The sequence below is a fragment of the Lytechinus pictus genome, chromosome 2, assembly GCF_037042905.1.
Source record: "Lytechinus pictus isolate F3 Inbred chromosome 2, Lp3.0, whole genome shotgun sequence".
Taxonomy (NCBI): Eukaryota; Metazoa; Echinodermata; class Echinoidea; order Temnopleuroida; family Toxopneustidae; genus Lytechinus; species Lytechinus pictus.
Window position 1 is genome coordinate 47,990,343 of NC_087246.1, and position 16,495 is coordinate 48,006,837.

The 16,495-nt window shown below is 36.8% G+C and overlaps 1 protein-coding gene across 1 annotated transcript; it reads left to right on the forward strand.

Annotated features, from left to right (window-relative positions):
• The first annotated feature begins 382 nt into the window (after nucleotides 1-382).
• Nucleotides 383-14,527, forward strand: LOC129254125 (SHC SH2 domain-binding protein 1-like). The gene is made up of 10 exons (XM_064094987.1): nucleotides 383-907; nucleotides 1,575-1,828; nucleotides 2,200-2,295; nucleotides 3,631-3,885; nucleotides 4,291-4,414; nucleotides 4,776-4,929; nucleotides 6,054-6,206; nucleotides 7,335-7,441; nucleotides 8,605-8,754; nucleotides 9,411-14,527. The coding sequence occupies exons 1-10, from the start codon at nucleotides 383-385 to the stop codon at nucleotides 9,651-9,653; spliced, it is 2,061 nt and encodes a 686-aa protein (XP_063951057.1). The 3' UTR covers nucleotides 9,654-14,527.
• The last annotated feature ends 1,968 nt before the right edge of the window (nucleotides 14,528-16,495 follow it).

Sequence of the window (16,495 nt, forward strand, 5' to 3'; positions counted from 1 at the left end):
ATTATTGTTATGCTTCAGATCACGTCGCGTCGTTGTCGTTGTTTCAAAAATCCATTCATTACGAAATCCTTGGAAAAAGCTTGATGTCAGGTGACACACCTCCTAGCTCCTCATATTAACTCAAGTGTAAACTAAATAGCAACATATCGAACAACAACGCAGCTGCATACATCGGCTACATCTATAGTTCCACACGAGATCTACACCAAATGGCGCAATATATTTTGTAACCCGTCAGATGGCGCTAGACATTGTTGCACTGGCCAAGTATCTTTGGCTACATTAACCAAAATCAATTTTCGTTAACTATATACATGTATTAGGTTCTAATTCAACCATTTACACAGAAGGACAAACTTTACGGAGCAATTAATCTACTGAAATGGATACTACGTATGTAATACAAACAAAAAAACAGAAGTTAGTGTCTGATACACTCACCGATTTCGCCAAAGAAGACTCCCATGGGCTCAGCTGTCAACCGACTGATCAGCTTCCATGCAATGTCAACGACGAAGAGAGGCGGGAAGATTTGAACGGGGATGCGAAACAGAACTCGCCCGATACTCCTCCGACTAATAACGATCCTCGCTCGCCTGCTGCTGCGGAGCAAAACAGCAGCGGATTTGGAGACGAGATTGGACCGGATGAAGAACACAAGAGTACCAATGATTTCGAGTCAGACGAAGAAAATGGAAATCCATTTCCTTCCATTTTTCAGACAGATAATCTCACTCATGCTGAACGTTTGCAAGCATATGCAAGTATTTTCCTGGCAAAATCGGAATCATGGGACGACAGAAGTTTTGATATTCATCAGGAAATGTATCTTTTCTTGACTGAAGCAGTCGTGAACTTTTGGACAGGGATCTGGAAAGTAGAAAATAATTGTGACGTTGTTATTGAGGTGAAGCACTTGTTTCATGATTTTTTGTTATTACAAATTTGATATGAAGATGGTGATTATCATGATTCATGATTAGGCAAAAGCTACAGACACAGTCTCTGAGTGGAGTCTGACTCTGTAAATGTAAATTGGTTGTTCTGCTGAACTACATTGGCTTTACTCATCAGTAAAATAAATCTCCATAAGCGATGGTTATTCCTGTCTAGATGACATTAGACTTTATACTGTGGTTATGTTTTAATGATGATGATGATGATGATGCTGATGCCTGGTAAAGATGATGATGATGATGATCTTGATTGTAATGAATGATTGTGCTTCATTGCTTATCAATGATAATGGAGAATGTTCCGACGATGCAGACAAAGCTTAAGAGCTTTAAGGCCATAAGAGTGATTAATATGCTTGAATCAAAAGAACTGTGTGCTGCTAAGCAAACTTCTTTCTGCCATGGAGGAGGTCATCATTCTTCATGAAATATGTAGTAGACTGTACAATTTTTATTAAGCTTTGACTGATGTAGATTCTCTAACAACAATTTCAGGACTGCTATTTCACAAGTTCAAAACTTGGTTGGCCTTGCAGAAGAAAATCTTTCTTTCATCAAGCCTATTATATGAATGCATCTACTTTTTGAATGTTTAATTGACTACTTTTTTTAAACTAGACCGACCATGCTCCACATCCAGAAAGCCGACAACAGCACCTGAAGGCCAAAGTGCACATCAGTGAACCCTTCCTGTGCATGCTTGATGGAGCTCTCTGCACTGAGGAAAACTCTGAGGAGAGAGATGAAGTGGAAAGGAAGATAAGAGGAATTCTAGAGAAATCAGAGGGACTTGTTGACCTCACAGACCTCTATCCTGTCTACAACAAAACTGGCCTGCTAGACAACACTGCCTTGGCTATTGAACATGCTAGGTGTGTAAATTTATTGGACCATTTTCCAGAAATCATCATAATCGTGTTAGAACATGTCATAGAAATAATAAGAGATTACCGAATAGACCTAATTTTACAGATTGAGAAATTGGACTTCAGGAATGTCATTAGTCATCAGAACTTGTTTAAAAGTTGAAATAAAGCTATAGGAATTTGCTGTTGTCTGGCAATCAAATGACAGTCTGACAGACAATTCAATTGTTCCATTTTGAATATCTATAATCATAAGAATCCCCCCCCCCCATAAAAAAAAATGAATAAATGAATAAGGTAAATTCCACGCACAAAAAAGAAAAGAATAGATCAGTTTAAAAAAGCTGGATTTTGTTTTGATTTGTGTTCAATGCCAGGTTCTTCTACCAAAATCTTTGGAGACCTATGGATGATGAGGATGAACTAAGTGGATCAAAATACATGGATAAATATCTCAAACCAAGACTAAAATTGTGAGTAGGCCTATTGTGCTGAGATCTGTCAATGAAAGGGCCTCAAGCCCTGAATGTTCAGCATCAGATGTATAATTCATCCATATCGTTGAATGGAATGACCTATATCTCCCTCTCCTATCCTTGCCTATAGTAGGGATCATGTAGGCCCTACCTGAATACTTATACCCCTTACTTACTCAAATGAACTGAGGGAGGAGGTCAATCTCCCGTTCTTCACTATTTCTGTGCAACCCAATCCTACTTTTTCACAAAATCAGATATTTTCTATATACAGGGGTGTGAGAGTTCAGATTTTTATCTGATTTCAGATTTTTTTGTTTTGATTTTCAGCTTAATTTCAGCTTATTTTTGGCCTTCCTCTGTACAAAAAGTATGGGAGCTCTTTCTATTTCAGACTTTTTCAACACTCTTCAGCTTTTTTCAGATCTTTATTTGTGACCACTCACACCCCTGTTTATATAATTTAAATAAATATTGTGAAGCTTCTGATACCAAGATTATGATCAGGACAAGAAGTCAGTTGGCAGTTTGTAGTTGTATGTTGTCTCATAAAGTATTTTTTCAGGAATTTGTGAAAACTTATAGAATTGAAATTATCTATAAATTACTACAAAGCACTGCTAATTCACATGATCCCATGCCATTTGAATAATATTTCTTTATTCAAGATTGATCAAATATAAATCTTAGAACCCAATCAGTCCTAAAACCAATACAATACATAAAAATAAAAACAATAAAGTACATAAGAAATTGACAAAGCGATGCATAATGAAACAAAATGTTTGTCAACATATTGTTGAAAATGTTTTCATCCAGGTTTTTGTGAAAGAGGGAATTAAGAACAAAAACATTCATACATGCATCTCATTTTCATAATCAAATAGAAAATATAAAAAATAATTTTGCCAGCTAAAATGAACTACACACCGACACCCTCTAGGCTTAACGTATGTCTCAATGTCTTTGCAAGGTTTGCATCGATCAGAGGGGACCAGGATTCACATTGACCCTTCCCCCCTCCAAGTAAAAACTTAATTGTTTCTGGCTTCCATTCCTAACCAAGAATGCAACATTCAGACCTTGTTCTCTTGTGCTAACTAGATTGAGAAATCAATTCTACTTCTCTTTATAAAATTCCTTCTACAAATCATACTGCCAACCTGTTTCATAAATCAAATAATGCACAGGCGTTGTGTGATGTTAGGGGCAATGGAGGCATTCTTAGTTATTCAAACACCTTGTGCTTCTCACATTCTTATGACTATTATACCTTCAGTGCACCGCATCATTCCTAACATTATTTTATATTATTGAATAACACACTTGTAGCGTATATGACGTCAAGGAGAAGCGAATTCCAGCCCACATTGTAAGAAAGCACCAGATGGCTCTTTCTGAATGTCTCGACAAATACGACCGCATCGCCTCTCTTCAGGCTCAGCTGGAAGATGGTGATGGTAGCGAAGGCGGTGTTGATGAACTGGACATGAATGAGAGCTGTATGGTGGTTGACATCATGGGGCTTAATGAAGAGATTGAAGTCCTTAAGATGAAGATGGAGAAACTTGAGAACCCTGTCTTGAGGTGAGCTATGAAATGGGGTTATGCTTTTCTATTTTAGAACCCAACTTTTGTGTCTTTGAAAATGTTCAATTCCGTTCCAAAGGGACATGAACTGGAATTTCAGTTTTGTCTTAGAATCACTGAGCCCCAAATCTGTCAATATTTTCTTATTCTGCTCTTTTACTCTCTCATCTCCATCCTCCTTTCCTTTTTTTTCTTTCCTCCTCTCTCTTATCCTGCATCTTTTCTCCTTTATTCTTTTATTATCTTCCACTTTCTTTCCTCCTCATCCTCTTTCTTCCCATTCTGCATCTTTTTCTCCTATTTTTATCTTCTTCTTCCCTTTCCTCTTCTCTTCCTCTTCTTCCTTCTTCTTATTCTCCATCATGTACTTAACCTCTCCTTTACTTTTTTTTCCTGCTGTAGGTCTTTGATGGATATCCCAAATGCAATGCTATCAGAGAGGAGTTATTTGGGAAGCCAAAGTAGAGCGGACAGCTTGCCAAAGACATTCCTAGTCACTGAGACATTAACTGCCGGTATGATACAGGTACGGAAAGCCATTATGTTGACATTAAGACCTTCCTCATAGAAATTTGATCGGGGAAGTGGGGACGACAAGTTTATATACATGTATGTGTTTCAATATGACTTTTCCTTCTTTTTTGGTCAGAGCTTGATGGACAGATAATTTGTTCACCTTTTTTTTTCAAATTTTGAGGTGCATTCATTTCCTGCAAGACGTAATTCATCATTGTTTGAGGAATGTCCCTACTTTGTTATCTTCTCATAGTTGTCTATTTAGAATTTTTTAAGGATCCCGCACTCATACATCTATAGATCACACTCGTTATAAGATGGGACCCAGGTTGTATGTAAATGCCCATTAATGTATTTCATTGTCACTGTAGAATCTCAACCTAGGTCCTGATGTGGTCTTAGAGCACTGCAGATCACCCGGAGAAGCGCTGTCAAGGTCTTACAACGGTGACACCATCTTAATCTTCCCTGGTTCCTACACTGGTGAAAGATTCTATACCCTCCAGCACTCTGTCACTATCAAGGGTGAGTTTGGACAATTTTAGGAATCAATTTTATAGTTGTATTTGATTCAAATTAATTTCAACCTTGGAAAGCAAACAATGCATCAATACATCATCTAGAACGCTTATGTATCAGTATTTAATCCTATCTTTGAAAAAAAAACAGAAGCGAGCATGATTTGCATCATGTGTGTGGTTTTATTCTCTTTAAATTCAACCATGTGAAATCGAGACCTCAGCCCTTATGTTTGTGGAATGTTTAATTTTGTTTAAATAGTAAGTGCCAAAGACATTCCTGAAGTTCAAATAGTCATTATTCTTTGTTTATTTTCTTTAAAATTTAAAACATAGTTTTATGAATGCATTCCATATCAGGATTGAAACAATCTTTAATGAGTTAACAATATTTCATTCATGTCGTATTAATTGCTTTGCTTTGTAAAAATTTTATTTGATATTATGAAACACTAAAATGAATTAAATCAATTGAACTCCATTTAACAATGTAATAATCTAAACTCTAAAGTAGATTTAAATCATTCAGTGCTGTGATGACAGTAACCAATGTTTACACATACCAGGATGTCACATGTCACAACCAAAGTGAAAATCACTACGGGTTACACGGGCCTAACTACAACTAGCAGGCAAAAGATATTCATTCGAGCCAACCCATTCTCAATTTTTAAATTGATATTGCTGATTGACATAAATGAATGAATATGACTGACAATCTAACACTGATTCTAGGGAGGGTACCTACTGAACTTCCTTTTTCCACATTAGAAAGATATATCACTACTATGGAACTATTTTTTTACTGGCGGAAGAATTAGGGCCATTTTACTCTCTGAAGTGACGAATTTGATCCCGTCAGGTGTAGTCTTCATAAATGCCGATTAATTTTTAAAATGAGCTGGTCGAGGTATACTTTTCTGGTCAGATATGGAATGTCAGACATGTATCCTATCCACTGATAGTAAACATTCAACCCTCAAATTTCCTCATTTTTAATGAATTTTTTTAATGTGCCACTTTAACACACGAGTCTATTGGAAATGAATTAGGCCTGTGAAACCTACGTGTACAAGGGGAAGGCTGTTTGAATTGGTGTGTGATGTTTACATTGTACTTGTTTTTCTGTAGGAGTAGGAAAAAGGAAGGATATTATCATCCGATGTGAAGAGTTGGCTGACATCTTCTTGGACTGTGACACGTCTGGGGCTGTGATTTCTAACCTGACCTTAGAAGATGATAACAGTGCCACCAGTGAGGGCCTCATTGCTGTGCGTGCAGGAGGTATTTAAACATTCATCTTAGTTCGTTCCTTATCTTCATACATGAACCTTGTAGTTTAACACAAATATTTAATTTCAGTTATTTTCTAAATCATACAGCATAATAATACAACAAAAATTTAGAAGTGATACTTGTTATTTAACAATATATGCAAAATGCCCATTCATAATGATAATGATAAAATCTAAAAATAAAGCTTACGGTGAGGGTGCCTTCTGAATTTTAAGTACTATATATGATATATTTTAAAGAAACCAAACTTAAAAAACGAAGAAGGAAGAAAAAAATAGCACTTGCAAGCATACACAAAACAGTAAGGATGATATTGTCTTGAACCACTGAGCTTGATCGGAGAGAATAGGGAAAAGAAAGTGAAATAGGGATTAAATAAACAGAAATATAAAGGTTAGTAGTCCTGAGATTGTGCATAAAATGGGACAGGTCTGTTGAAGATGCAAGCCAGTTCATTATTGATTTTGTACATAAATTCACAATAAAGGGCCAATTTTTAACACAGCATTGTGTCATGAAGTGCTTTACTCTTTGCACGCTGAATCGATTTTGGGGGGGGGGGTGGATAATAATGACAACTGTTTCTATGTTATTTTCTTTGATTGAAGATTTCTAAATTGCACCATTGATACTTTATGATTATTATATAGATGTTATCCAAGAACTATTTATAAGCTTCTCTAACATGTATGTTAAAAAGGAAACTAATTATTACAATTGTTAAAATTGTACGAATGTGCAAAATTGCCACATCAGCGCGCAAAGGGTTAAATGAATATAAGGTCAATGACTTGATGTTCTATTGACTGGCCTCATTGCCCCTTTCATTAGCAATTGATGTTTTGTTGCCCCTTTTTAATTTCCCCATTTGTGCTGTTATATTGAATTGTGTGCTAAAGAAAAGCGACCTGCCCTCAAAATATCGTTTTGGAGTTTGTGCATTTTTAAAAAAAATGTCATAACTCTTAAGGGCCGTAAATTTCTAGGCTGAAAAGAAAAATAGTGCATTAGATGAAGCTCCCCTCTTTAAAAAAAACCTCAATGAATAAATAATATATTAAGATATGATATGATAATGTCGACTTTATATTTTGTGCGATCTTTCTTTCATAATAGGCAGTTTAATAATGAATGGCTGCTTGCTCCAGAGTGGAGGAACAGGTGTTAATGTCTTCAGAGGAGGTTCTCTAGAGATGACAGGATGCGAGATCAAAGACATCCAGGTAGGCAAGGTTCATACAAACTTTATGCATATGAATTATAGCGCCCTCCCTCAGAGGATATAGGAATACGTGTAAACGGAGTTGTCAGAGATTCACCAGTTACAGATCACCAGTGCAAGGCAAAGGCTTCAAGCTCTAAGATGGTGGCTCAATGACGTAAATGCACAAGGTCAACCCTCTATAACTTTCAAACAGTCCAAATTATCAAAATTGTTCAAGGATACAGCTAATAGGGAGTGCGTATGAAATCATGTTCATGCTTTCATTCTACACAACCTAAATGCAAATAAGATTGAATGACCCAAAGTAAAGGTCACTCAGTTTAACAAAGAGCTGCACTCATCGGGGCATTTCTTGAAAGTACTTGTCAGACGTTTTATCAGATACGTCCTGTTTTTATCAGACAGTTACTATAGGGACTGCTTCTCGGCCAATCCAAATTTTTAAAAAGTTCTCAGATCTGGGCCCGGTTGCATAAAAGTTACTGTTATGGTAACTTTGCCATCCAATGGTAACTACCATGGTAACAATGCTCATCAGCCAATCAAAATCAAGGATTCCATGAAAGTTACCACTGGATGGCAAAATTACCATAATAGTAACTTTTATAAGACACCTAGATAGATCCTTGTCATTTGATTGGTTGTTCGATATCGATCATTCAGCCCATTTCACAATGACGTCATCAACTGCAATTTTCGATCCATTCATGCAATTTTGGATCCATACGATTTTGTCCATAGACACCTCAAGTAATCCCACTCGTGTTTGCAGCGCGCATGATGTATATACGCGATAATCAACAGACCGAGCTCACACTGCATGAGCATATTTTGCATCGAAATTCATTAATTTCAGATGAAAAAGAATCTATTTTTAGGTGTCATATAAACCAAATAATGAATATTCTTTTCATTCGTGCAATGGACAGAATACTTCATTCGGTGAAAGATGAAATGAATGATCCATTCAAGTGGGCTACGCCTCATGGAATGGATCATCTCATCTTTCACCTCGTGAAGTATTCTGTCCATTGCACTCATAAACATTCATTATTTGTATATTATGCAACGGGGCCCTGACCTTTTGTCAGACGATAATATTGATGAAACACTTCCCTGGTAAGCAATTTTTTTTTTTTAATACTTCCATTCATTTCACAGAGGAATGGAGTGAGGTGCAAGGCAGGTTCATCTGTTATCATCTCTGATACAAACATCCATCGTTGTGGGTTACACCAGTTTGCCGAGGAAGATGGCAGTGATGTTGCTGATATCACCAAGGACAGTCTAACAGCCGGTATAATGGTTGAGGTAGGTCTAACCTCAAACAAATCGTTCCCCTTCCTGTATTACTAGACAAAGTGATAAAGCTGACCCAACCAAAACAGCACGTGAAATGGGTTGATGGTAATCAATGACCCTGTCCATTCTTGGGGGTTTTAACCCATATGAAACCAAATTCTATATTTTTTACCAACTCCAACTTTATTTCGAAAGTATTACTCATTCATCTTCCAATTGACTCTCGGACGCATAATCGCTTAATGGGTTTCTTACAACATTCTTCCTTCTCACTATATGGTTCAGTTCCCAAATTCAGAGTGAATTTATAACATACAAGATCGTTTGGTATTGACCGACCATTGTAAAACAGGTTCACTTGATAACTCCAGTCAGATTAAATATTAAATAGTGTTTTTTTAGATTGCTTGCAGTTTTGAGATAGACTGTAGACCTCACAACTTTAAAAACAATTTTAATTATGTTTTGTTTCTTCATTATGAAATGCTTAGAGTATAGTCACCATTAGACTTACTTGCACTATTTGTTATCAAGTTATTTGATATCTTCAACGCATATTATTAGCTTTATCATCCATTTTGGTATTGAGCTTTATCATCTACTGACAACCCTACACTATACAACACAAAGTAAGATGCATAAACCTCTCTTATCTCCACTAACAGATCCAGGAGAGCGATGAAAAAGACGATAAGACGACTCTAACCCTGGTCGATACCAAGGTCTATGATAACCATGGTGCAGGAATGGCCCTCCTTGTAGGATCAAACAAAGAAGAGGAACCGGAACCCATCACCACCGATGTCATCGGGTTAATCTCTGGTGTCAATGTTCTTGACATGAAGAATAATGATTTCAAGGATAACTTACTTGGAGATGCAATGCTAGCACATTTTGTTGATGATTAGATGTTCTTGATGTGAAGAAAATGATTTCAAGGATAACTTAATTGGAGATGCAATGCTGGCACGTTTTGTTGATGATTAGCTGTTCTTGATGTGAAGAATAATGATATCTAGGATAACTTACTTGGAGATGCAGTGATGGCACGCTTTGTTGATGATTAAAAGTTCTTGACGTGAAGACTAATGACATCAAGGATATCTTACTTGGAGATGCAATGATGGCATGCTTTGTTGATGATTAAAAGTTCTTGACGTGAAGAATAATGACATCAAGGACATCTTACTTGGAGATGAAATGCTGCCTGGCACGCTTTGTTGATGATTAGATGTTCTTGATGTGAAGAATAATGATTTCAAGGATAACTTAATTGGAGATGCAATGCTGGCATGCTTTGCTGATGATTAAAAGTTTTTGACGTGAAGAATAATGACATCAAGGATATCTTACTTGGAGATGCAATGATGGCACGCTTTGTTGATGATTAGCTGTTCTTGATGTGAAGAATAATGATATCTAGGATAACTTACTTGGAGATGCAATGATGGCACGCTTTGTTGATGATTAGATGTTCTTGATGTGAAGAATAATGATATCTAGGATAACTTACTTGGAGATGCAATGATGGCATGCTTTGTTGATGATTAATAGTTCTTGACGTGAAGAATAATGACATCAAGGATATCTTACTTGGAGATGAAATGCTGCCTGGCGCACTTTGTTGATGATTAGATGTTCTTGACATGAAGAATAATGATTTAATGGATAACTTACTTGGAGATGCAATGCTGGCACGCTTTGTTGATGATTAGATGTTCTTGATGTGAAGAATAATGATATCTAGGATAACTTACTTGGAGATGCAATGCTGGCCTGCTTTGTTGATGATTAGAAATTTATTTGTACCATGCATAGTAGAGTGTAGGAATGTTAACAGAGGGCTTCACTCCCTTGTCTGTTGAGAACCTTGATGGCCAGAATACACAAAGTTCGTTTTGAAACAGAGGTTGAAAACCATGGTTAATTACATATGCTCCTGTGACAGTTGCTCCAGGCCTTATCTTATCCAAGTTGTAGGGTTAGGGTTGCAATATGGGTTTACGTTGGGATAAGGGTTACGATGAGGAGTAGGGTATAGTCATAAATCCAGGGTTGAAGTTAGTCATTCGATTAGTGAGTGGAATCTACAGCAGAGCAGTTGTCTCTAGAGCAAATGTCATGGAATTGGTTTATGCAAAAAAATTTCATGCATTGAATTATACGTGTATAATGACAAAGCGGCCGATCTTGAACGCACATGTTTATCACAGGGCGCTGATCTGGCCTATGATTTCATTCGCCTCTGCATTAATTACTGGATGCTTACTTCATGGGGGGGGGTGTCATGGTCTAGTGGTTATGACTCCTGTCTTTCAATCTGAGGAATGTTGGTTTGATTCCCAGCCATGCATGTTTTCCTTCATCAAGAAATTTACCCCCATTGTGCTGCACTCAACCCAGGTGAGGTAAATGTGTACCGGCAGGAAGTAATTACTCAAAAACATGTGAGCACCATAACTGGTAGACTAGCTTAGCCAGGTGGATACATGCGCTTTTCAAATCCTGTATTATTTATTTATTATTGCTTGATGCCAAACTAAACGCAGTCAAAGAATGAAATCTGCAAAAAGCATGTTGTGTATTTAAAACCAGCTTTGTGAATTCAGCCCATTAGGCTTTTGTATTCTTCAACTCAGCTGCTTGCTTGTCAGTTAATTATTCTGATTCAAAATTTCTTTTGTCATCTCAAATTTTGAATTTGTGGCATAGCATCAGTATGTTGTCATTGTCTCGCCTGCATAGCAGAGCGAGACTATAGGCGCCGCTTTTCCGACGGCGGCGGCGTCAACATCAAATCTTAACCTAAGGTTAAGTTTTTGAAATGACATCATAACTTAGAAAGTATATGGACCTAGTTCATGAAACTTAAGCATAAGGTTAATCAAGTATTAGTGAACATCCTGCTTGAGTTTCAGGTCACATGACCAAGGTCAAAGGTCATTTAGGGTCAATGAACTTTGGTCAAGTTGGGGGTATTTGTTGAATTACTATCATAACTTTGACAATTTATGGATCTTGTTCATGAAACTTGGACATTAGGTTAATCAAGTACCACTGAATATCCTGTGCGAGTTTCAGGTCACATGACCATGGTCAATGGTCATTTAAGGTCAATGAACTTTGGCCGTGTTGGGGGTATTTGTTAAATTACCATCCTAACTCTGAAAGTTTATGGATCTAGTTCATAAAACTTGGGATATAAGAGTAATCAAGTATCACTGAACATCCCCTGTGAGTTTCAGGTCACAAAACCAAGGTCAAAGGTCAGTTAAGGTCAATAAACTTAGGCCATGTTGGGGTAATTGTTGAATTGCCATCATAACTTTGAAAGTTTATAGATAGAGTGAATGAAATGTGGACATGGGTGTAGTTGACAAGTCTTAAGTCACCGTTCAAATGTCATTTATGGTCAATGAACGTGGTATTATGTCATTATATGAATGGTGTTTTTGTGAATGATTATTTTATAGTAGTTTTCAAAGTTAGCACTGCTGCTATATTAAATCGCGTAATGCAGGCGAGACTGCCAGAGGCGTTCCACTTGCTTTAGGCCTAAAAGTGAGATTTTTTTTTCTTTTTGAGACTTTCAAATGGAATTGCCAGTACTACAAATACATGGTTGTGGTTGGTGTTGTTTCAGTTCCTTGAGCACATAATACATGTTGATTTCTTGCTATAAAAACATTTTTTTTTTTTTTTTTACTGATACACAGAAGTAATAAATGATTATACTTTTTGTCTCGCCCACCAGAGGTGAAGGCGAGACTTAGGGATCCAAATGTCGTCGTCCGTCCGTCACAAAGCTGTAATGACACATAACTCCACAACCGTAAGTCGCTTTTCAACCAAACTTGGATGGTAGATGGACTTGGGGGACCTGCATGTTATGCTGCAGTCTGAGGTCACATGGTAAGGTCAAAGGTCATTTTCAGGTCAACGTTAAAGTTTACATGCAAGACTCTCTTATGACACCTAACTCCGCAACCGTATGTCGCTTTTCAACCAAACTTGGTTGGTAGATGGACTTGGGGGACCTGCATGTTATGCTGCAGTCGGAGGTCACATGGTAAGGTCAAAGGTCATTTTCAGGTCAACGTTAAAGTTTACATGCAAGACTCTCTTATGACACCTAACTCCGCAACCGTAAGTCGCTTTTCAACCAAACTTGGATGGTAGATGGACTTGGGGGACCTGCATGTTATGCTGCAGTCTGAGGTCACATGGTAAGGTCAAAGGTTATTTTCAGGTCAACGTTAAAGTTTACATGCAAGACTCTCTTATGACACCTAACTCCACAACCGTGAGTCGCTTTTCAATCAAACTTGGATGGTAGATGGACTTGGGGGACCTGCATGTTATGCTGCAGTCGGAGGTCACATGATAAGGTCAAAGGTCATTTTCAGGTCAACGTTAAAGTTTACATGCAAGACTCTCTTATGACACTTAACTCCGCAACCGTAAGTCGCTTTTCAACCAAACTTGGATGGTAGATGGACTTGGGGGACCTGCATGTTATGCTGCAGTCTGAGGTCACATGGTAAGGTCAAAGGTTATTTCCAGGTCAACGTTAAAGTTTACATGCAAGACTCTCTTATGACACCTAACTCCGCAACCGTATGTCGCTTTTCAACCAAACTTGGTTGGTAGATGGACTTGGGGGACCTGCTTTTAATGCTGCAGTCGGAGGTCACATGATAAGGTCAAAGGTCATTTTCAGGTCAACGTTAAAGTTTACATGCAAGACTCTCTTATGACACCTAACTCCGCAACCGTAAGTCACTTTTCAACAAAACTTGGATGGTAGATGGACTTGGGGGACCTGCATGTTATGCTGCAGTCGGAGGTCACATGATTAGGTCAAAGGTCATTTTCAGGTCAACGTTAAAGTTTACATGCAAGACTCTCTTATGACACTTAACTCCGCAACCGTAAGTCGCTATTCAACCAAACTTGGATGGTAGATGGACTTGGGGGACCTGCATGTTATGCTGCAGTCTGAGGTCACATGGTAAGGTCAAAGGTTATTTCCAGGTCAACGTTAAAGTTTACATGCAAGACTCTCTTATGACACCTAACTCCGCAATCGTATGTCGCTTTTCAACCAAACTTGGTTGGTAGATGGACTTGGGGGACCTGCATGTTATGCTGCAGTCGGAGGTCACATGATAAGGTCAAAGGTCATTTTCAGGTCAACGTTAAAGTTTACATGCAAGACTCTCTTATGACACCTAACTCCGCAACCGTAAGTCACTTTTCAACAAAACTTGGATGGTAGATGTACTTAGGGGACCTGCATGTTATGCTGCAGTCGGAGGTCACATGGTAAGGTCAAAGGTCATTTTCAGGTCAACATTAAAGTTTACGTCCAAGGCTCTGATGACAAGTGTTATTCCATCCCAGTCATTTCACAATGAAGTTTCGATATAATTCTCTTGCGTGCCCTCACAAATCACAATATTTCTGGTTATTTTCATAAGTGGGCGAGACACAAAATTGCATTTGCCTTGTTTTGAATTATGACTGTTCTTGGAAAAAAAATGTCTAAAATTTAAATTTGACTTCTAGCTCTCAGCCCTAAAGAAATCATTACTTTATATTGTCCTGTTTAACTCAGCGTTTGTGTTTGTATGTTTCATAGCTGTGCAAGATTTATCATTCTGGAAAGGAACAAAAGAAAAGTACTGAAATATGCCAAAGATTCTGTTTTTTCTAATACATAGTTTTTGCTGTTGAACTAATGAAATATTTATTTTTATTCTGAGTCAATGTTGTTGTATAGAAAAATATATTGTTATTCTCCCTCCACTGTAAGTGATTGGCAGAAGCATTATGGGTTTTTTTTTTGCTGTCCATGTGCCATCCTGACTTTGTTCTTGTTGAATTAAGAACCATTTGACAGATCGAATTTAAACTTTTTCCACTTCACATTTAAGAATGCCAATTATCTGTTTTTTAGGTATCAAGGTCAAAAGTCACAAAGGTCATGTGGATTGAAATAACTTGTACTTGCAATTGCTGAAAAACCATTTGAGAGAAAACTTCAAACTAGTTATATGAATGTAATAATCAAGGTACGGTATGTAATAAAAGTAATAAAATAAGGGACAATGATCTGATTAGATTTGGGTGTCACACGGTCATTATTCAAAAAAATTTAGTTAGGTGTGTTATATATTCTGGATCTGCCATTGGTGGACTACGTGCAGTTGAGAATCCATATAATTTATTTCATAAAAAGCTTTTTGGCATTACCAATTAGTATATTTTGCTTGTAAAATGTAGATGTTTATATTTCTATGTGTAAAACACTAAGTCAGTAATAAGAATGTGTATTTTTGTATGTTACAGTCACAAATGTATTCAGCTGAAATCAATATAGTTTATACAAGTAATTTATGAATAAATTTAATGTTGTAACATAATTGTGAATTCTGTTCACAACCTTATATGATGAACAGTGTTCAGTATATTCAATGATTCCATCACGGAACCAAAAAAAGCTTGTTTGTTGTGTCAATTGTTGGAAAAATTAGGAAAGTTTTCAACTCTTTTGATTGTTATTGATGTTGTATGTGGACCAAAAGAAAATGAGGTCATATGCAAATATAATACCAGGCTGTGGGAAAATATGGTGGGAATATATTAATCAGAGGTAGGTCTGGTGGTATCTTGATTTTCCAAGCCCCAAAGAAACGATAGTCAATTGCCTGTCAATCTGGGCATGAATAAATCCGTCCATACCTATCAAAGAAATGCCTAATATAATATTTAACTTAGCTTGCAACTTTGATAAAAACAATTGATCTCTTTGTTTTTGATAATTTCTGTTTGTATCAGTAGGAAATGTTTATATCTATATATATATTTATATATAAGACATCAGAAATGCGAAACAAATTCACGAGTAATGCAGTTTTTGAAGTGCCAACAATTAAGTTCTTTTATTGACTCTCCAAATTGCATTATGTCTGTATTATGTCTCCAAATTGCATTCACTCTCAACCAAGATGCTTATATATATATATATATATATAGGAATAGTAGGTATGGATCATGGATGCACATTTACTTCAATTCAGTTCCAATTGAATTCAAGTAAATCATTTTCTCAATCATGGAATCAATATAATATTTTGTTCTATCTTGGATGTATATTTTGAGAAAATTTATAGTATAAAGAATTTTTGTTTTGATGGAGAGAGACAACTCAATTTGGAAAGTCATTTATATATCATGTGTCTGTCTTTGTAAATATTAAATTCTGAAGCAGAAGTCATTCTTTTATTTGCTTTGTTCAAGGTTTCATTGTAGTTAATGAATCTGCATTTTAAGGGGTACTCAAGACTAAAAATAATATCTGAATGAATAAAGTAAAATTCAACGAGCAAAGCGGTGAAAAGCCTACTGAGCTTGTTGTACGTACGCAAGCAAATAGGAGGCAGAATGTCAAACATTTGTAACATTGCACATGTACCGTCCAAAATGTACCATCCATAATGTACCATTGCATGGTAAGAAACAAGGTGACATCACTATAATAATTAGAATTCAATGCATTGCACTTAGTTAATGGAGGTGCAATGTGCATCAGGCTTATTGGCTAAATGCGCATTGCTGCTGCAGATCACATGCCAACAAGGGATTTTGCTAATTTGCTTTCAATAACTTTCTTTTTTTTATATATTATCATAGGGAAAAAATATATATATTTTTGCTAACTTTCAAGGCATTGTACAACACGAATAGA

Coding starts and splice junctions, on each gene's coding strand:
- LOC129254125 (XM_064094987.1), top strand. CDS start 383: ATGGATACTACGTATGTAATACAAACAAAAAAACAGAAGTTAGTGTCT. Junction 908..1,574: donor ATTGTGACGTTGTTATTGAG/GTGAAGCACTTG, acceptor TTTTTAAACTAG/ACCGACCATGCTCCACATCC. Junction 4,930..6,053: donor GCACTCTGTCACTATCAAGG/GTGAGTTTGGAC, acceptor GTTTTTCTGTAG/GAGTAGGAAAAAGGAAGGAT.